This window comes from Carya illinoinensis, chromosome 6 (assembly GCF_018687715.1).
Source record: "Carya illinoinensis cultivar Pawnee chromosome 6, C.illinoinensisPawnee_v1, whole genome shotgun sequence".
NCBI classification, from domain to species: Eukaryota; Viridiplantae; Streptophyta; class Magnoliopsida; order Fagales; family Juglandaceae; genus Carya; species Carya illinoinensis.
Window position 1 is genome coordinate 20,732,240 of NC_056757.1, and position 22,356 is coordinate 20,754,595.

At 36.6% G+C, this 22,356-nt stretch overlaps 1 protein-coding gene and 1 pseudogene across 1 annotated transcript; both read left to right on the plus strand.

Moving 5' to 3' along the window:
- Positions 1 to 357: 357 nt before the first annotated feature.
- On the plus strand, positions 358 to 1,341 carry LOC122314431 (nicotinamidase 2-like). Its single transcript, XM_043130036.1, has one exon. It carries the CDS (start codon positions 486 to 488, stop codon positions 1,074 to 1,076), a length of 591 nt encoding a protein of 196 aa, XP_042985970.1. The 5' UTR covers positions 358 to 485; the 3' UTR covers positions 1,077 to 1,341.
- Positions 1,262 to 20,483, plus strand: LOC122312661 (annotated as a pseudogene).
- Positions 20,484 to 22,356: the final 1,873 nt, after the last annotated feature.

The following is a 22,356-nucleotide window of genomic DNA, read 5'->3' on the forward strand; positions in this document are numbered from 1 at the left end:
TATTGTATTATGCATTTCTAAATTTCAAGATGATCTTTTGAATCAAAAGTTTTTACTTAGAATTGATTGCAAATCAGCCAAGGAAGTTTTAGTAAAAGATGTTAAAAACTTGGCTGCTAAACAAATTTTTGCAAGATGGCAAGCTATTTTATAATTATTATTAACATTTAATTAATAGAATTACAAAATATGAGAAAATAAATTAAATAAAAAATTTATTAATTTAATAATATTTTATTATTATATAAAAAATTAATAATTAATCTAATATAAGGATTAAATTTTGATAAAATAAATAAATATAAAAAAATATTAATATTAATCAAATTTAAAGATAAATTTAGTCAAACCAATGCTAATGCTTTACATGGACGGACTCTGCATTCCCTCTCTGTCCCGTACATCGCTTCCCTTTTTTCCCTAAAATCTCGAGAACCAGAGCCAAAGAAAACTTTACCAACTTCTATTCCTCATCCTACGCATCAATGGCTACCTCGTACCAGAAATATGAGATCAGAAGGAGAAACCCAGACCCCAAGATTTCAGCCCTCCTTGTCATCGACTTCCAGAACTACTTCTCCGCCATGGCCCAACCTATACTCCCTAACCTCCTCTCCACCATCCACCTCTGCCGCCACGCCTCGATCCCCGTCTTCTTCACCCGCCATTCCCACAAGTCCTCCGAAGACCACGGCATGCTCGAGGAGTGGTGGAACGGAGACCTCATCATCGACGGGACGTTGGAGGCGGAGCTCATGGCTGAGCTGGACCGGAGGCCTGGCGACGTGGTGGTCGAGAAGAACACCTACAGCGCTTTTCGGAACGCTAACCTGGATGGGCTGCTGCGGGAGAGGGGCGTGGAGGAGGTGATCGTGACAGGGGTGATGACCAACCTGTGCTGCGAGACGACGGCGCGTGAGGCGTTCGTTAGAGGGTTCAGGGTTTTCTTCTCCACGGACGCGACAGCCACGTCCGACAAGGAACTGCACCAGGCCACGTTGAAGAACATGGCCTATGGCTTCGCTTACTTGGTCGACTGCGAGCGGCTTCGGGAGGGATTTATTGGGAATCAATGAAATAAATTAAACCTCCATCTCCCTTTTCTTTTCTCTGTTTTTACCCTCTGTATATTTTGTTTGTTTGATTCCGAGTCTCGTGGAAAGAGTGTAGAACAATGTTAATATTAGGATTTGTATCGATTGTATCGTCTCTGTATATTTTGTTTGTTTGTTTCCGAGTCTCGTGGAAGGAGTGTAGAACAATGTTAATATTAGGATTTGTATGGATTGTTCCATTATTGAGAGCTGGATTATGAATTTATGATAATTAATGGTACATCAATACACTATGATTCATATCCCATTTAAGTACCAAATATGTAACCGTCCATTCCATCACAATGAAAACTAACGTTGTTGGTCGGTAGGCACCGATGTGATTAGCTCTCCTTCATCTATAAATCTTTTCTTGGCTCTCCCTTACTAACTCCTTTGTACGTAAGAGTCTTTTGCAGAGACGTGGCCCAAGATGGTGACAGCAATGGTGGAGGTGGCAACAAAGGACCTGAGGAGGTGCAACCACAACCAGTGAAGAAACAGCTACCCGGCATTCAGTTTTGCGTTGACGGTCCTCCCCCATGGCCTCTGTACTCTTTTCTCATACTCATATCATTCTTTTATATCAAATGCAACTTCTACCACTGTTTAGCTTAAGCTTCTGTCCCATTTCATTGTTGTAACTCTCAGTTAGAGTTGAGCGCCTTCCAAGAATCTGTCTGAGCCTTTTTTAAAGCCATGCTTTGATGTCTTGAACATAAAGGGGGGAATATATAAACTGCTAATAGATTGATTTATCTTTTAAGTATTATTAAGATCTTTCGTATGTTTCTTTTCAGTTAGAGAACGGCAAAGTAACTATCCTTGGAGTTTTGGAGTTCTGCAATTTCAGTCTGATAGTTCCATTCATATATAGCAATGTTCTATACTTCTATATCAAAATTTATTCACTTTGCTTCATGATACCATGCTTTATTTTTTAGGTGTAGTTTGGATGGTAAGATGAGGTGAGATGGTTTTAGATGAAAGTTGAATAAAATATTATTAGAATATTATTATTGTTTTGGAATTTGAAAAAGTTGAATTGTTTATTTTACTTCGTGTGGAAATTTGAGAAAGTTGTAAGTATGAGATGAAGTGAGATAAGATGAAACTTTTTCTATACCCAAACTAAGCCATTCTTTTGTTGTTTCCATCTTTATTGATAGAGAAAATCTTCAAACTGGACATGGTGTGAAAATAGGATTTACACCCTCTAATTAGATAGAGACAATTCATTGGTTTTGTAAACTTACTGTAGACCTAGATGTAGAATAATACCATCACTGTTTCCGCCACGCTCTCTTTCCTAACTCTCATAAACTCTCTGTCTGCAAGCGCTCTCTCTCCTAAATCCCGATTCTCCATCGGTCTCTCTCTCGCTCATCAACAAACATGTTCAGGTTCTCCCCCTCCCTCCTTCCCTTCCTCATCACCCAAAAAACAAAATATACTAAACCCAACAGCAGCCACACCAGGCGTAGCCTCCAATGAAATAAAGATTCAAATGTGCGTTTTCTGTGGGAGCAGCCTCGGCAAGAACCCTATCTATTGCTGAAATCAAGATTTAGATGAAAGGATAAGCTTCTTTTGGGACTGACTTTCTTCTTATATCTCCTGCCTCAGAACATTTGGCGTTATTTTTTTTCTCAGATAAGGACCTGGACTGAAGCCTTATCGGCTTACTTCAAAACATATATGCAAGTTTCTTATTTTTTTTATTTTTATTTTGAAGACAATTCAAGATTGCAGATTCCTGGAAGTTTTGGTACCTAAAATTGATCTTTTTGCTCTGATATTTGAGTAATTGAAGCCTGTTTTATCCTATTTTCTTTTTTACTTTTAAAATTAAGACATTCCTGATTTTAGAAAGAAGTGGTGATAAAGAAATTAGGAGTATGGGTTCGGAAAAAATGACCTCTGAGATAGAGTGAAATGGAGATCAGGTACCGAGACCTCAGTTTTGGTGTCCTCTCCTCTGTTTCCTATTGCTTGGGTTTGATTTTGAGGAGAGAGAGAGCTTGATAGTGATGGGGGAGAGAGCTTGAGTGACGGGCTTCAGAGATTTCCAGATGTTTTCCGTTTGCTCCGCTGTAGTTGCATTCACATTAACAAAATTAAACAAGCTGACGTGGTTGTGTTTCATTGGAGTTTGTAAATCCCAGTTTTACACCAGGTCCGGACCGAAGAGGCACTCTTATTGATATAATAATTCTATTGATCCTGATATTAATCTGGATTTACCATAAAATTGTCAATATGTATATTCTTAAGCATAATTTTGTGATAATTTAAGTCACAACTTGGATGAGGGGAGGACTCATAATATCGTAATGCAGCGGAAGCTGTTGTGTTGGGTTTCCAGCATTATCTTTTGAAGCTGGGCATTACCACTTTGATTCCTAGCATGATCGTTCCTCAAATGGGTGGTGGTGATGTAAGGATTAAGCCACATTTTCTTTAACGTTGTTTCTTTCCTTTCTTGATTGTTTTTATTCTAAATGAGGTACTTTTGCCATCACAGACTGAGAAGGCAAGGGTGATTCAAACCTTCCTTTTTGTTTCGGGATTGAGCACACACTTGCAGTCTTTGTTTGGGACTCGGCTCCCATCTGTGGTTGTGGGCTCATACTCATATATATACCCACAACTTCAATTGTACTAGCCAGGAGATATAATGTATACACAGATCCTCATGAGGTTAATTAATGTAACACCCATGCTTGACTTTCTCTGTTACTTTTTTTTGTAATTTTTATTCCTATTGAATAGTCTGACATTATGTTGGACTTATTGTCTGCCTTACGGGTGATTTTTCAGAGGTTCATAGAGACTATGAGAGGAAGACAAGGTGGTCTGATTATTACTGCATGTTTCCAGATGGTTATGGGATTTCTAGGCATTTGGAGGAATGCAGTAAGGTAAATTATAGATAACTGAGAGTTTCATGAATGGCTGGGTTTGTGAATTTGTTTATATTCAAGTTATGCTAGCTATTTTGTGATCTTTCTCTAATTGCTGGTTTCGGTTCCTTAGCCCCCTTTCTGTCGTTCTATATGTAACTTTTACGGGGTTTGGGCTTTATCATCTCAGTTTCCCTTTGGTAAATATTTCTAAATTCTTCACTTTGCCCTTAAGTCTTAATGTTGATAATTACTATCAAAACACTGCTCTCTTTATTTTGCTTTCAAATTTTAAAATGCTATGCTTGTTGTCTTACGTTGTAGCTGGCAACATATGTTGAAATTCACTTCCGGGGTTGATTGTTATTGTGGTTTTCATCTCACCGGTAAGTAGCGAGGTTCTGAACCTACTCTGAACTTCATCTTCTGTTTATCTTGGAAAACAGGCAACTAGGATCACATCTTATCTTATCATGTTTTACATTTGAGAGTTGGCGAAGGAGATAATTTTCTCTAGGACCCTGGTGTGATATTAGAAGCCTTCACTTATCCAAAAAAAAGAAGAAAGATTAGAAGCCTAGGATAAACCATTAGAAGGTTCTTGATTCTAGAGAGAGTTAAAAGTCTCTTTTTATTTATCAAAAAAAGAAAAAGAAAAAAGAGAGTTAAAATCTCTTGTTCTGTTTGCAATAACACTATTTTTCAAGTGGAATGAATACATTTAAGAGGACACTGACCATCATTTATTAATCAAACAATGCATCAGGGAAAATAATCAGTCAGTTGGGTGTACTCTTTTTTCCAGGACAGTAACAGGTAGACGTACAAGTCTCCCTACCTACACTAGGTTTTGTTTTGTTTTTAGTCTCAACGCACTATCTTTTGATTAACGAGATCATCTACATAAGATGGGGGTGGGGCTGAGATTGTGCTTTAGAGGCCTGTTCATTTTTTATTTTTTTTGGATAAGTAATCAAAATGTATTAATAAAAGAATAGGCAAAGCCTTTTGAAGTACAAAGAATGCCCTAACTACGTAGGGAACATAGATACAAGGAAGTCATGGAAATCTTGACTATTAAAAATAACGGTTGTGGCCCAAGTGCAAAGAGTTCTAAAAAAGAAAGCTATAAGTTCCTCCCTTGATCTCTCTGTCTTCGAAAGTCCGATCATTGCGCTCCTGTCACACGCACCACATGATGCATATAGGAATCGTATTCCATATAGTCTTGATCTATTGATTGCCTCGTATATCTGTCGCTAGCCAAAACAACCACTACCATCTCGGGCATAACCCAACCCAAGTTCAATCTACTAAATACATTGTTCCATAACCCAAGTTCAATCACAATGCAGTAGAAGATGGTCCACCAATTCACCAATTCACCCACATTCCTGCACATGCAACACTAATCTGCGATGATCATCTTTCATTTCTTCAAATTATCCTTTGTGAGGATCTTACCCAAGAGAGTAGTCCACACAAAAAAAGCTACTTTGAAGGGCGCTTTATGTCTCCAAATTCTTTTCCAAGGGGATTGAATAGGGAGCTCATGTGAAAGGGAATTATGGAACAAGCGAATTGAGAACACACCTTTACTTGTAGGTATCCACCATAATAAGTCGGCAAGCTAAAATAGGAAAGAAGAGAAAAAAGATCATCCATCAAGCTGGCAACTTCGAGTATCTTTCCCAGTTGTTGAAACCAGAGAGGCCAATATGGGATCGATTTGCAGTGCTCTTCTCAGTTGGAATTGCCTGATTATTGTTACTGTATACAATTTTAGGAATATTTTATTATTAGCTGTATATATTATCTTACCGTGTATAGATGCTGAATATTAGGAATCAGTTAGACTTATACTTTCGTGTATAGATGGAATTGACAATATCTATCATGAAGGTGGCCGAATCAGAGGGCAACTTTTCCAAAACCTCTATTCGTATATATCTGGTCTCTAGTATCATGGTATCAACAGCAGGTTGTTGATTTTTGTTTGTGTCTGAATTTTTTTTTTTTTTTTCGTTTAGATTTGTGGGTTTCTTTGGTTCGGTGCACTCTAGGTTCAACTTTGGTGAACTAGACGTGAATTTTTGGTGCACTCGACTTTGGTTTGGTCTGGGTTCTTGCAGTTTTCGGCGCAGCAGTTGGTCTATTGTTGCAGGGAGCATTTCGGCGCTTCTATTGTTTGTGCCTTTTGGCAATTTCGGTTGCAGTCTATGGTTCTTCTTGGCAATTTTTGTGACTATTACGTTCCTGGTTTGTGCTTCTTTTCGGTGCAATCTTTTTTCTGCTGCTTGTTTGTTTGTCTATTTTTTTTCTCATGGTGCAAGTTACAATTTTTTGTGGGATATTCTCTTTCTTTTGGTTGCATCATGTCATCAGATAAGTTGGAATCATTCCAAATTAGGTTTACTGGCAAAGGAAAAGAATTGTGGGGTAATATTAATGGGAGTGCTCCCGCACCTCAAGGTATTGAGGCTTTGTCTAAGTGGAAAATTAAAGATGTCTGGGTTATGACTTGGGTCCTTAGCTAAGTTGAGCCTCATCTTGTTCTCAATTTGAGGCCTTATAAAACTGTTGCTGATATGTGGAATTATCTCAACACAGTTTACAATCAAGAAAACTCCGCTAGGTGATTTCAATTAGAGTATGAGATGGCTAATTTCACACAAAGAAGTCTCTCAATTGAGGAATATTTTTCTGGTTTTCAAACTCTTTAGATTGATTATTCCAACATTGTTTATGCTAATGTTCCCGTTGCAGCTCTCTCTGCTGTCCAAGCAATGCATGCAACCAGCAAGCGCGATCAATTCTTGATGAAGCTACAACCCGACTTTGATATTGCATGGTCTAATCTGATGAATCACCATCATGTACCATCTCTGGATGCCTGTTTGAGTGAACTTCTTTGTGAGGAGTAGCGTATCGTAACACAGGCTGCTGTGGAACATCGGGCTAATGTTAGTGCACCTATTTCTGTGGCTTATACAGCACAGGGGAGGAATAAGGGTAGAGACATGCGTGTTGTCCAGTGCTTTAGTTGTAAAACTTTTGGTCATATTGCTTGGGATTGTCCCAAGAAATTCTATAACTACTGCAAGAAACAAGGTCATATCATCTCTGCTTGTCCCATTCGACCTGAAAGGAAGCAGGTTACTGCTTATCATGCCTCCACTAGTGCCTCTAGTTCTGCTGCATTGCCTGCTGCCTCGTCAGTTGTTCCTATTCCTGCTCCTATAGTCTTAGCAAACCCGAACACACTCACTCCTGAAATGGTACAACATATGATCATTTCTGCTTTTTTTATTTTTGGGCTCTCAAGTAATCATAAAGTTTCTTCTAAGCCATGGTATTTTGACTCTGGAGCCTCTAACCATATCTCCAATACTATTGCTCATCTTTCCAATGTCATAAATTATAATAGAAATATGAAAATTAACATTGCTGATGGTAGTTTTCTTCCTATCAGTGCTGTTGGTGATCTTTCCTCTTCCTTAACTGATGTTTTTGTGTCTTCTGACCTCTTCACAAATCTTATTTCTGTTGGTCAATTAGTTAATAATTATAATGTCCATTTCTTCCGTTCTAGTTGTGTTATGCAGGATCAAGTGTCAGGGAAGATGATCGCGAATGGGCCTAAAGTGGGACGACTCTCTCCTCTTCATTTTTTTCTTTCCACTATTATTCCTAGTTTTCCTTTACTTTCATTTGCTTGTAATGTTGGTTCTGGAAATAAGATATGACATAGACGTTTAGGCCACCCAAACTCTGATGTACTCCATACTTTGTTTAATTCTGGATTATTAGGAAATAAAGCATGTTCTTCTCTTGATCTTTCTTTTGATTGTACATCATGCAAACTTGGCAAAAGTAAAGTTCTACCTTTTTCTCATCATGCATCTCGTGCCTCACAATGTTTTGAGATTATTCGTAGTGATGTTTAGGGGATTGCACCTGTTGTTTCTCATGCGCATTACAAGTACTTTGTTACTTTCATTGATGACTTTAGTCGCTTTACTTGGGTTTACTTCCTTCAGGCTAAGGCTGAAGTTTTTTCAATTTTTAAGCGTTTTCTTGCACTTCTCGAGACTCAATTCTTTGCCAATATCAAAGTCTTGCGCTCTGATTCTGGTAGCGAATACATGTCTAATGAGTTTTAGGACTTTCTTCAAACTAAAGGGATTTTCTCTCAGCGTTCTTGACCTTCGACACCACAGTAAAACGGTGTTGCTGAGAGGAAAAATCGCCACCTTCTTAATGTGGTAAGAACTCTTTTACTTGACTCATCTGTTCCTCCTCGTTTTTGGTGTGAAACACTTTCTACCATAGTTCATGTGATCAATCGCTTACCCTCTCCTACATTAAATCATGTTTCTCATTTCTTTAAGTTGTTTGGTCATTCTCCTTTATATTCTGATTTTCGTACATTTAGTTGTGTTTGTTTTGTGCATCTCCCTACTCATGAACGACATAAACTTATTGTTCAGTCGGTTAAGTGTGTTTTTCTTGGTTATGCTATCCCTCAAAAGGGTTATGTTTGTTATGATCCCCTTGCTCGTAGTATACGGGTTTCTAGGAATGTGATTTTCTTTAAAAATCAATATTTCTTTCCATCTCATATTGAGTTATCATCTGCATCTATATCTCTTCTGCCTAGTTTTTCTGATTCCCCAACAATTGTAGAAAGGTTTAAACCTGGTTTTGTGTATGAAAGACGTAGTCGACATGAGTTTGGTTCCACTTCCTCTGTGCCCCCTTCCGATCTTGACCCGGTGCCTGATCCTGATTCTACTCTTGCTTCTAACACTCTTCGTCGGTCTACTCGTTCTTCTCGACCCCCTGATTGGTATGGTTTCTTCTCTCCTGTCTCGCTTGTCGCTACTTTATCCACTATTTCTATTCCCTCTTGCTGCAAACAGGCCATGGCACATGAGTGTTGACAAATTGTAATGCAAGCAAAATTTCAAGCACTTAAGGAGAATCACACTTGGGATATTGTTGTTTGTCCTCCTACAGTCAAACTTATTAGGAGTAAATGAGTTTTTTCTGTAAAACTTCGTTCTGATGGCTCTTTGGACCGGTACAAAATTTGCCTTGTAGCTCTGGGTAGCAAGCAAGAATATGAGGTTGATTATGAGGAGACATTTGCTCATGTTGCCAAAATGATCACGGTTTGAACCATCTTATCTATTGCCGCTTCACAGTCGTGGCAACTACATCAGATGGATGTGAAGAATGCATTTTTTCATGGTAATCTCCAAGAAGAGATTTACATGAAGTTTCCCTCTGATATGACTACTTCTTCTCCTCATGATGTCTGTAAGCTGATGGGTTCTCTGTATGGGCTCAAGCAAGCGCCTCGCACTTGGTTCGAGAAGTTTCGTAGTGCACTTCTGTCCTTCAATTTTACACAAAGTCAATATGACTCTTCTCTCTTCTTCCACATGTCTACATCGGGTATAGTTATTCTCTTGATTTATGTGGATGATATTATCATTACTGGCACTGACTGTGGTTTGATTACTAAGTTTCAGCAGCTATTACATGCAACTTTCCATATGAAAGATCTTGGCCAACTCATATACTTCTTAGGATTGGAAGTTCATCATCGAGCCCATGGTATTTTTGTGAATCAGCATAAGTATATTCAAGATTTTATCACTTTGGCTAGTTTGGAGGAAACTTCTTCTGTTCATACTCCTATGGAGGTAAATGTCAAATACAGGTAAGATAAAGGGGATATTCTGGATGATCCTACTCTCTATCGGCGCCTGGTTAGGAGTCTTATCTACTTGACTCCTACTCGACCTGATATCTCCTATGTTGTTCATCAGGTTAGTCAGTTTATGTCTTCCCCTCGGTATCTCCATCTTGCTACAGTTCGCCACATTATTTGCTATCTTCAAGGTTCACCTACTCGTGGGTTGTTCTTTCTTACCGGCTCCTCTCTTCAACTTGTTGCCTATAGTGATGCTGATTGGAGTGGGTGCCTGGATACACGTCGATTTACTACAAGTCGGTGTATGTTTTTAGGTGATGCCTTAATTTCTTGGAGATGTAAGAAACAAGATCATGTTTCTAAATCCTCTACTGAGGCTGAATATCGTGCCATGTCTACTGCTTGTTCTAAAATTGTATGGCTACGTGGTCTTCTTGAGGAGCTTGGATTTCCTCAGACTACTTCTACCCCTCTTCATGCTGATAACACTAGTGCTATTCAGATTGCCACCAATCCCATTTTCCATAAAAGCACCAAGCACATTGAAGTTGATTGTCATTCTATTCGAGACACTTTGGAAAGTTGGATGATATCTCTTCCTCACATCTCTTCTGATCTCCAAGTGGTTGATGTTTTCACCAAAGTTGTGACTCAACAACGGCATCAGTTTCTTGTTGGTAAATTGTTGCTAGTTGACTTACTAGCATCAATTTGAGAGGGGATGTTACCGTATACAATTTTAGGAATATTTTATTATTAGTTGTATATATTATCTTAATATGTATAGATGCTGAATATTAGGAATCAGTTAGACTTATACTTCCATGTATAGATGGAATTGACAATATATATAATGAAGGTGGCCGAATCAGAGGGCAACTTTTCGAAAACCTCTCTTCGTATATTTCTGGTCTCTCTAGTATTTTGACAATTATATGCACAATTTCTTACTTCAAGTGGTGTGTATAGGAACAAATGAGGTGAGGTAGTCAAGATCAATTTGTTGGCCTTTGGTCGGGATGGTGTACCAATGAGGTGAGTGGCATATGGAGTGGTGTTGTGGAACATATAAGAAAAGGAAGAGGGGTCTTCTCTTGTCACACAAGATTTCATTTAGGAGAGGGGGTCAAGATCAAATTTTGGTATGATACTTGGTGTGGTAATTGTGCTCTAAAGGATCAATTTCCTGCTTTCTTCAAGGTCGCAAGTGCTAAAGAGGTTTCAGTGGCGGATGTCATGGTGATAGTGGGGGAACAAATCCAGTGGAACATCAACTTTAGCCGGGCGGCACACGATTGGGAAATGGATAGTTTTGTAGCCTTTTTCAGCCTTTTGTACTCACTCAAACTGAGTAACTAGCATGTTGATTTATTGTGATGGATTCCTACAAGTAAAGGCTTGTTCTTGGTTCACTCGTTTTATAAGTCTCTTTTACAAGAGCCTCCCATTTAGTTTCCTTGGAAAAGGCTTTGGAGACTTAAGGCGCCTCTCAAAGCAGCATTTTGTGTGGACCGCTTTATTGGGTAAGATCCTTACAACGGATAATTTGAGAAAAAGAAGGGTGATCATCGCAGATTGGTGTTGTATGTATAGGAATGAGAGTGAATCTGTTGACCATTTTCTATTACACTGTATGGTAGCTCGAGGGTTATGAAACAAGGTATTTAGTAGACTAGATTTGGGTTGGGTTATGCCTGAGACAGTAGTGGCGGTTCTAGCTAGTTGGACAAATTTAAGAGGTAATCAACAGATTAAGGCTGTATGAAAGATGATCCCTATTTGTATAATGTGGTGTGTGTGACAGGAGCATAATGAATGGATGTTTGAGTACAAAGAGAGAATTCTTTCTACTTAGGCCATTGCCATTAATTTTAATGGCAAGATTTTCGTGTATCTATTGCCCCTACGTAGTTAGGGCATTCTTTGCACTGAACACAGCTATTGCCTATTCTTTTAATTAATATACTTTGATTTACTTATAAATGAATAAATAAAGTGTATAGGAATAAACCTGCAAAGACTGAGATTAGTTGTCGCACAGATCGCATTATACTCTTTACTACAGCTCTTTGGTGAGATTTTCTAAACAAGCTCGTAGAAATGTTGACCAATTGCTTTCTTTCTTTCTTTTATTTTTCTCTTGAAAGTTAAAACCTTTTATTCATAATTGATGTATCTTCATCAATAAGTAATCGATAGTTAACGTTTGATGATAAAAGTTATCGCATGGTCGGAACAAGAGAATTGATGGTTAACTGTTCTTAGCTCCAGCGCACCCCCCCCCCCCCCCACACACACAAAAAAGGAAAAAAAATAAAAAAGGAAAAAGAAAAACGAAGTGATGAAAACAGGTTGATCAACATATATATATATATATTTAAAATTCTTCCTTGCTTCGGTAGAATAGCAGAGCAATACAAGTATATAAGTATTAGTAGAATAGTAAAAATGTGTTCTTCGTCATTTATACATTTGCTCGCAAACTAACACAATTTCTCCACAAAGGGATTTTTTTTTTTTTTATATTTATGACTACATGATAGTTAATTAAAGTAGAACTTGAACAGCTCTAAGAAAGTTGATTAAAGTCCTCACCACGGGGAGGGCCTCAAAATTCATATATATGTTCTTTCTGTATTTTTCATATATATGCTCTTCCTGTATTGTTAATCTTTCAAGATGTTACAAAACTGCCCTGCGCTGAGGCAAATCTCTTTAGAGATTGAATTCACCTGCTATTTGGGAAGTCTGCAAATCAGTAAAACAACTTGGCCTATATTTTTCCATGTTTTGAAGATAATTTTGACTACAATAAGTTGCGTCATATTATCTTTTTGTCATTACCTGCAGGCTATATTTTCCTTATCCGTTTCAAGGAGGAAGCCCCACATTTCATTAGGGCTAAGCTCCGACTCCAAGAGCGATTTCTGGCCTCAGACTAGAGTCGGAGGCAAAATTTAGCTCCGACTGCGACTCCGATCAAGGCTCAGAGTCTGACTCCGATTGGAGTTCAGAGTTTGGAGCTCCAACCGAAATTCCGATTGGAGATTAGAATTTCGATTATTTGATGGGCCCATTGGCCCATTGGAATTTGGTGGCCATTGGGCCAATCCCTAAAAGTTTTTTAAAAAATTGAAGAAATTTAATAGAATAAATCATTCAAAAACTCCTATGCAATAGTTCAAAATATTATTAATAGTAAAATCAATCCATTTCAAACAAGCCATAAGGAAAAACATATTGAACAGTCCATAAAAATAAAAACATAATCTGTAACACCGTGCTTTGTCATTGGTGATACCTGAAATTAAGATAAAAAGTCACAATCAATAAAAAAAGTCACAATCAATAAAAGGAAAAAAGAAAGATTCAGAAAAGTGAATACGCTAAAAGTAGAATTTGATTATCATTTCTCACCAATAAAATTTAAAGGGGGTTTATCAACTTATCCACACTCCAAGTTCATGATCCATCAACTACATCCCAACACCCAATGGTTGTCCATCTTAGACTTAAATTATCAGTTATCGGCAAGTATGCTATGGTTCACAATTATATCTATGAAATTATAAAAAGTAGAAGTTTAATAGATTTATGGAATCATAAAAATAATTAAATAAATCAATTAAAATACTTAAATAAAGTTACCCGATTCAAGCCTATAGCTCTTAGCATCAATGCCAATGGTATCTAGTCCGATGGGTGTATCACTTCTCTAGTTCTGTGTGCAAACGAGGGCCTCCATAGTAAACGGTGACAATGAACTTTGGTAAGAATCCAAGACCTCCAGTGCTAAATGGCAACTCAGAGGTAACCGTAGTGATAGGAATGACTAGCACATCTCGGGCAATACAAGAAAGGATTAGATACTTGATGGAATTAACCTTCCACCAAGTTAATAATTGAAATACATCACTAGGTGTCTCGACCTCTTCTATAAAAGACCGTTCAACCTTAGAAGTACACTGCATAATATTCCTCTTTACAACGAGTTGATGATACTAATTCACAATGTTCTAACCTCAATGGCATGGATGCAATGTTCTATCTGGGCTAAGGTCATCGAAGGGAGGTGTCGGAATCGAGTGTGAGATACCCTCTGTGGATGAAGGCTAACCACTATTGTTGTAGTGGGAATATATGTCATCAAGATCCCTTTTAAGCATTGTAATAAATCGTGCATCCTTCACTACCCCCATTACAGAATTTGCCCAAAATTCTATCACAACCAATTTATATCGGGGGTCAATGATCACAGCAACAAAGAGTAATCTAGTTATTTTCTCAATATCCCCCCAATATCTATCATATTTGGTCTGCATCCTCATAGCCATACCAGATAATAGTTCACTAGGATCAGTACAACCTTCTTGCAAGTGTTAGTGAAGTTCCGAGAGCTCGTTGAATAGCAAGTTTGCAGTCGTATGTGCGGGTCCAGATATCTGCATAGTGATGTCATAAAAAATTTGTAAAAATGTGACAAAGTGCCTCACATTAGTCCAGTCATGTGTGTCTGATGCACCAAGCCCCTTTCCTGCAGGCTCCAGCAAAGCATATTTAAGACCCCTATCCTCGACCTCCATCAGCTAGAATGCTCTTTGGTACTTTTGTGCTATATCCAACATTTGGTTTAATACCAAACGTCGTTCCACTTAAACTTAAGTGGAACGGCGTCGTTCTAGAGTAGGTATATTATATATATATAAGAGAGAGAGAGAGAGAGAGAGAGAGAGAGAGAGAGAGAGAGTAAAACATCGGCCAGTTCAGCGGTCCGGTCCAGCTTCAAACCGAGACCAAACCGGTGAAGGATTTTCTCCATTTTCCACTACACGCCAACCAGTTCTCCATCGGTTCCTGACGTGGCTGGTTGGTTTGTGTATGGCCCTACGATGAAGGGTGTTGTGATACACATGTAGGAAACGTTCTGTATGGAAGTCCATGTATCAGTCTTAAATGACCCTTTCTAACTAGTGGTAATAAACATCTTCTTCATCTCCACCTTCTCTTTTGCATGCCTATTCATACAATCCCGCATTATTGTATACCATGATGGCAATAGAAATCGTGGCTCAATAGTCTTGACAAACTTTCAGAAGCCTCTTTTTTCAACTGTGGTAAAATGCATCTCATTTTCAATTATCATATCTGCAAGCATATCCCTTAACAATTTCTTATTGTACTGAGGGATGACCATTTTCTTAATCTGTGTACCATCAGTGGCCATAGAAGTTTCGTAACTAAACTTGGTTTGTTCAATGGCCGCTAATCCCTTTGCTATTTTATACCACTGGCAACCATTAAGATGGGCTACCAAGACAGAGGTGCCTTGCTTCTTTGAATGACATCCACAAAGTTGCCCATAGTGGTGGCATCTCGCCTATGGGTTCTCACGATCACTAGGAATTTTGGTGAAATGCTCCCGTGTCCAAAACCTTTTTTTATTAGTTCGTGGTCGAGGTGGCCTTGCAGATGGAGGTGGTAAATCTGGATCATCCCCAATACCCATCTTCTCATCCTCATTAAACTCATTCTCATCTTCTATATCTACTAGGAGTGAGAATCAACTACTTGCACAAGAACTAGCTGCTTTAGAAGTGGGTCTAGATCTCAGTGTCAGTGTCGGTAATAGAATTGTGGCATTTGGATTCCCTTCTGACCTTCCACTAGGTGAAGCATCCATATTTATAAAAAATAAAATAAAATAAATAGTTAATATAAATAGAAAAATAAAAAAGAACTATCTGACAAATCACACACAAATACACAAAAGCAGTGAGTTTGCCAATAATAAAAGTTCACACCAATAATAAAAGTTCACATTCCTACGTATATGTGAGGATCGTCTGGCAGAGGTTTGTTATCTACTCTATAGTTTCCTTAAGCATATGACTTCTATTAATCCATGGAGACGGAAATAAATATTGGATATAAGTTCTACCTATAGCAGCTTTTATGGCCAAACCACATAAACAAAAAACTGAGTTGAATGGCAAAGAAGATAAAGCAGAACAAGAAAGGAAGTTATGTAATGTATTTTCTTAAGAAATTCTCATCGCCAGTGTCAAACTTGATAAAGGATATTTAATTTAAATAAGAATTCTATTTTATTTTCTGTCACACACACACACACACACACATATATATATATATATATACTTTTTTTTTACCATGAGAATGACACTTATTACATTAATATACCTTTATATATATATATATATATATTTTTTTTTTTTTACCATGAGAATGACACTTATTACATTAATATACCTTTTTTATTGGTCGGTAAAATTATTTACATAAACCAAATAATTTGTTAGCAGGAAAGAAAAGATATTTTTTTCGAGTCCCTGGCCATAATTTATAGATAGCATGTTGGGAAGTACCGCTAATGGGGTAAAGATATGGACTACACGCATGTATAGATCTGCACTCTCGTGTGGAGTACTGCTAATTAACTTGTTATAATATATTGAGTGTCAAACTGCTAAGTAATTTTTTCATTATCAAAGGAAAGATGAACAATATGAGAACAATGTTGATCAAATTATAATGCTTTAATTAGAATGTAGATCATGGGTTAGGGGTGAGTTCGGTCCGGTTTGGTCTGGGAAGATTTTGTGGACTAGACCGGATCTATTCGGTCTAGGGTTTTCCCACCCTGGACCGGACCGAACTCCATAAGGACCGGGATGGTCCGGTCCGGTCGGTCCTCCCTTCCCTTTTTTTTTTTTTTTAATCCAATGGCATTTTGTTTAATACTTATGTAATTATATTGTGATATATTTAATATATATACATATGGTATACTATTATATATATTATATATATTAGTAATACACTAATACTAATACTATTAATCTATTAGTATATAGTAAATTAGTAATAGTTATTAACTTATTTATTATAATTAATAATACACTAGTACTAATATTATAACTAATAACTAGATGTAATAACTAATAACTAATAATATGTAATAACACTAGTACTAATAGATAATAACTAATAACTAGTATTACTAATTTACTATATCTCTTCATTGTCTTCAAACCCAACACATTTACTAATACTCTATGTAATACTATATTCATTTATTAAATAAGAGCAATACTCTTATAGTCTTATAATCTTATTACTAATATAGTAATACTAGCATATTAGATATTAAGTTAACTAATACTAATACTCTTAGTCTCTTATAATCTTATTACTAATACTAGTATATTAGTATTAATTTAGACTATTAGTAATTTAGTCTTAGTATAAATATTAGTATTATAAATATTAACCTATTAGGTTAGATAAAAATTATAATTAATTATATACAATTATAAATATTATATAAATAATAAAATATATTTTATATAAATATATTTTATTTATTCGGTCCGGTCCGGGGTAAAACACTCCTAGACCGAGACCGGACCGAAGGTCTACCAAAATTTGGACTGAGACTGACCGGACCTACTCTCAGTCCAGTCCGGTCGATTTTGCAGGTCCGGACCGGCTGATACTCTCCCCTAGCAGGGGTCATATATTCATAGCAAAACAATGTCGTTCCTATTTAAAGGAACGTCGTCATTTAAGTTAGGAATAAAAAAACACAGATGCAAAACGACATTGCATCTGTGTTTTTTAACGTTTAGATTTTCGGAGTTGCTCCAATTCTGACTTTGAATTCTGACCACTCTAGCTCCGACGGAATCGGAATCGGAAAGGAGTTCAGACAAAGTCAGAATTCTTGGGAATTTGCACAGCCTAAATTTCATGCCAATGAAGCTTTTGCAATGATGGCTGCTTCTTTTGTTTCACTTTCTGAGGTTTACTTCTGAACAGGGATTACGTGTTTCTAGTTCATTAGCTAGCTGCTCCATAACACCATTCTTTGCAATTTACTTCAGAAAGCATAGCAAACATTTCATGTGACCACCTCATCAGCTTTTGTGTTGAATTTAAGGATCTGCAAAAAAAATTTCATCGTTCTAAAATGGATAAGACATACAAATGTAAAAATCTTTCACTTCCAATGCTCCTCTTGTATTTGCAGTCTACTGGTATATTTTTTACAACATTAAGATATGGCAGCTCTACACCCGTGTCACCTTCAGTTACTAGTCGTGGTGTTGGTTGGCTAGTAGGACATGTTTAAATGATGCCTCATTTAAATATTATGATTCTTTTTCCAATCTAAGCTAAATATTTTGCTGCTTCATCACTTGTGAAATTTGTTTGGTTTTCAGGGAATAGGAGTTTTGCTCAATGGCGTGGTTTGCTCTGTAACAGGCATTTATGCATCAGTGTAAGAACTAACTCTCGTTTTTTTAATAGTGGGTTTATTTTGGATGTCATCTATGAATATTAATTCAACATGATGCATCTGAAAATAAGGTTCTATTTGATGTTTCCTATGGGACAACCTGGACTTAGCCAAGTCTTTGCCTATCTTAAGTTGTCATGTTATGCCTCAGTTGGGCCGTGCATAAGGTTTAGAGTCCTTAAAGAACCTTGGGCTTTTATTATTTAATTATTTATGTTAGTGTGTTTGGGCATCTAAGCCCATAAAAGGGGCCCAGTAGGCCTTAAGATTTCAGCTAGCCCTATTGTGCTAAAGCCTAAAACCCTAGGGGAACAAGGGGCACACACCCAATACACTAAACCCTTAGGCCACTTGTCACACATTCAAGATCCAATGAATCTAGACAAGATTGTGGGAAGAAGGGGTGAGGGACTTAGGGTTTCGGTAACCTAAAAACCCTAACACGCCAACCATGACAAAGGAGCACCAGATTTTGACACTTGTCCTGCATGAAGAAGGGTAGGAGGATTTTCTAGAAGAAAGCAATCATGGGACAGCTAGGGAAGACAATGATCACTTGGCCAATGTAACACCCCACGCCCCACGGTTAATATAAAGTCACTTTTAAACATTTTCAAGAGTCGGAGTGCTACTATTGTACCTTAACTTAAAAATATATATTTTTATTCTAAAGAAAGCACTAGGTACACTTATCCAAAAAGAAATTGCCAGGTATAAAGATTCTATAAATAAAATTATTATTTATTACAATATTGAGATCATAAAAGAAAGGTGCATGGAAGCATTTATTAAAACTTCTCAAAATTTGTGCTACAAAAACTTCAATTAAAATCTATGTATATGATCTAAAGCCTAAAACCCTAGGGGAACAAGGGGCACACACCCAATACACCAAACCCTTAGGCCACTTGTCACACATTCAAGATCCAATGAATCTAGACAAGATTGTGGGAAGAAGGGGTGAGTGACTTAGGGTTTCGGTAACCTAAAAACCCTAACACGCCAACCATGACAAAGGAGCACTAGATTTTGACACTTGTCCTGCATGAAGAAGGGTAGGAGGATTTTCTAGAAGAAAGCAATCATGGGACAGCTAGGGAAGACAATGATCACTTGGCCCATGTAACACCCCACGCCCCACGGTTAATATAAAGTCACTTTTAAACATTTTCAAGAGTCGGAGTGCTACTATTGTACCTTAACTTAAAAATATATATTTTTATTCTAAAGAAAGCACTAGGTACACTTATCCAAAAAGAAATTGCCAGGTATAAAGATTCTATAAATAAAATTATTATTTATTACAATATTGAGATCATAAAAGAAAGGTGCATGGAAGCATTTATTAAAACTTCTCAAAATTTGTGCTACAAAAACTTCAATTAAAATCTATGTATATGATCTAGGCCACTGTCACGTTTCCCTAAACTAAGTCTCGTCTTGCAACCCTATCATCATAATTATCCTGACCTGGGATAGTTTAAAAACATAAAAATAACCAAAATGAGTGGATGACTTAATAAGAAACTTATCATAATATAAACATACTTAATACAAGATTTTTCATAAAATATTTTATGCTAAGAACCTAAAATCATTATCATTCATATGTATGTTTATGCTATGTATTGCATAACTTATCTTGAATTATCTTACTTATCATACTTATTTTAATGGCCCACACACTTAAACTTGTGTGCAAAATTGTGAACCATAAATTTTTATGAAAAAATGTTAAATTTTTTGTAACATTGTTTAAATTTTTATGAAAATTTTAAAAATAATAATAATCACTCCACATAAAATTCATCTTTAATAATGTCCTCAGAATATTGTCTAAGAATTTTGCATCCATAAACTTTTTTTTATATATTCTAACTGTAGTCGTTTTTCTATATGACTTTTTAGTTTTTGACAAAAATTGTAGTTTCTATATAACTACTGCTATTTGTATAACTTTTGGAAAAGGAAAATGCAAGTTCACAATGGCTTATAGGGGTAGAACAGGTCAACCCTCCAACAAAGAAGTTTGAGAGAGTAGACTATTATTGGAGCAATAAGTGAAGCTTGAGAATTTTCAGGATCTTAGTTGGGAGGGGCTCTCCTTGGCATTCATGTTCATAGAGCGTGGTTAGCAACCAACCAATCCTTGACCAGAAGGATGAGGAGAACAACAGGATCATTGTGTACATTGACATGGTATATGAGTTCTATAACGAGGTTGGTGGTGCCAACTAAGATGATGAGGGTATATGTTCTCAGTTTCGGGTGTATCCATTGCATTTTCAGTGCATCCAGTTGTTGAGTTTCTTGATATCCCTCAAAGGTGCGTTGCATCTCCGAAGATGATGCCTAGGGAGTCTACAGCTGCAGGTGATGGGGACACAGCCAAGGACAAGGGCACTGATTTAGATGGACTAGATGACCTCCCTAATCATAAGGGTTGACAATTGCTTGTGAGTCCAAATGCTCCTCCCTATGATGGGACCAAAAGTATCAAATAAGCTCATTTATCTAGATATTTCAATATAACGAACTTAATCATCACCAACAATATCGATCATCAGCAACACAAGACCGAGATTGATATGGATTGAGCACGGTTTATGATACGTGCCGCTCGTGGGGAGCTTGTTAACCTAGCAAGGTATATCTTTGCTAATATTTAATCACAAACTAACCATATTATGACATATATCTTGCCTTTTGGAATCCTGATCACAAGATTTTTTGTCATAACAAGGGTCCAATCAAATGTTACTGAGCATGTCCGAGAGTCAATTGGGCCGATCAATTCCTCCACCTTGTCATACAATAAGGGATACTCCAACAAGAAGTCTCGTGCTCCCACTACGGAGATGACTAAGATTCATGGAGATGCACACTCGACAAATCATGGGGTATTGGGTTAGGCCTCTACACAAGAGGCAACACGCACTACTATTCATGAGGAGATTGCAATTATAGGGTGTGCAGAGATATACACACAGACAATAGAGGTGATAGTTGCAGTGTGTACATAGATTTGGAGTGTCATCTCTGACGTACATACAAAGATTACTAGCATCATCACAAAGTTGGGTTGAGACGTGCAGACGACTCAAGTGACGATCTTGACTCGGCTGAATCATGTTAAGGAACGTGGAGTTGAGTCGATGGTCTGTGATTTGGGGGGCATAGTGTATACATTTTATTTGCACTTTATAATTTTTTGTATGAACACGAAATGTTTTTTAAAATTAATTTAATTATGAATCGTTGCTTAAATATCATTAATTATCTCTTCTATCACATTCATTTATTCTTATTTTTAACAATAATTGAGCTATTTTATGTCCGTCTTTTCATTTTCTAAATTATTTATTGATCTTCATTCTTTATGTTCTTTAATTGTTATTTTTCATATAAATTAAATATTTATCTCTAATTTATTTAGGTATTGTTTTGATATCAAAATAAATAAAAATTTTGATCATATTCGAACGTGTTTTGTATGCATTCGAAATGATTTTCCACTCCCACCAAAAAAATCATTGATCCCGCCATATTTTTTGTTTAAATTATATTTTTGTCATTCAAACGAATTCTTAGTGGATGTTTGAATGTTCAATTTAATGTTTGAAAGGTTATTTTATTCAAGACAATTTCTTTTGTCTAAAAAAATAACGATCGAATGAAATATAAAACGTTCGAAATATAATGGTTCTATTTTCAGTTCCATGAACAAAACTGCTTGGCGTTTGAACAGTTACATAAATTGTTTGGCGGTAGCTAATTTCTGTTCAAATATTTTCTTAACCATTGGAATGAGAAATTTATTAGGAATAATATTTTTTGTACTTCATTAAATAAGCCATTCAAATGTAACTTTTGTTGTTTGAACGGTAAACGATCATTGTTAGTATTTAGAGATGAAATTTGAATTTTGTCTCAAAAAATCATTTTTTTGAGACAATTTTAATTTCGTTAAAAAAAATCTTCCCTAAAGACCATGATTTCTGTTGTAGTGTTATTACTTTATCTTTTACCAGTGAATTTTTTTCTTTTTCAGAATGAAGAATTTATGATTATTTTTACTGGATGTAACTAAGATTTTGTTTTCTATTTTAACACTTAAAAGAAGAGGACAGAAAAATAGTCAGGGAAGGGAGTTATTTATATTAAGCGCTTAATGAGCATGATAGTCAGTTTTACTTTCTCATCCATTTCGATTCCTTTATTGAAGTATCTAATTAATTGAGTAGTTACTCTCCCCATGATTATTACGATTAATTAATCTCCTCTTTTTCTCTTCTTTTTTAGGCAATTAATCCCCTTTTC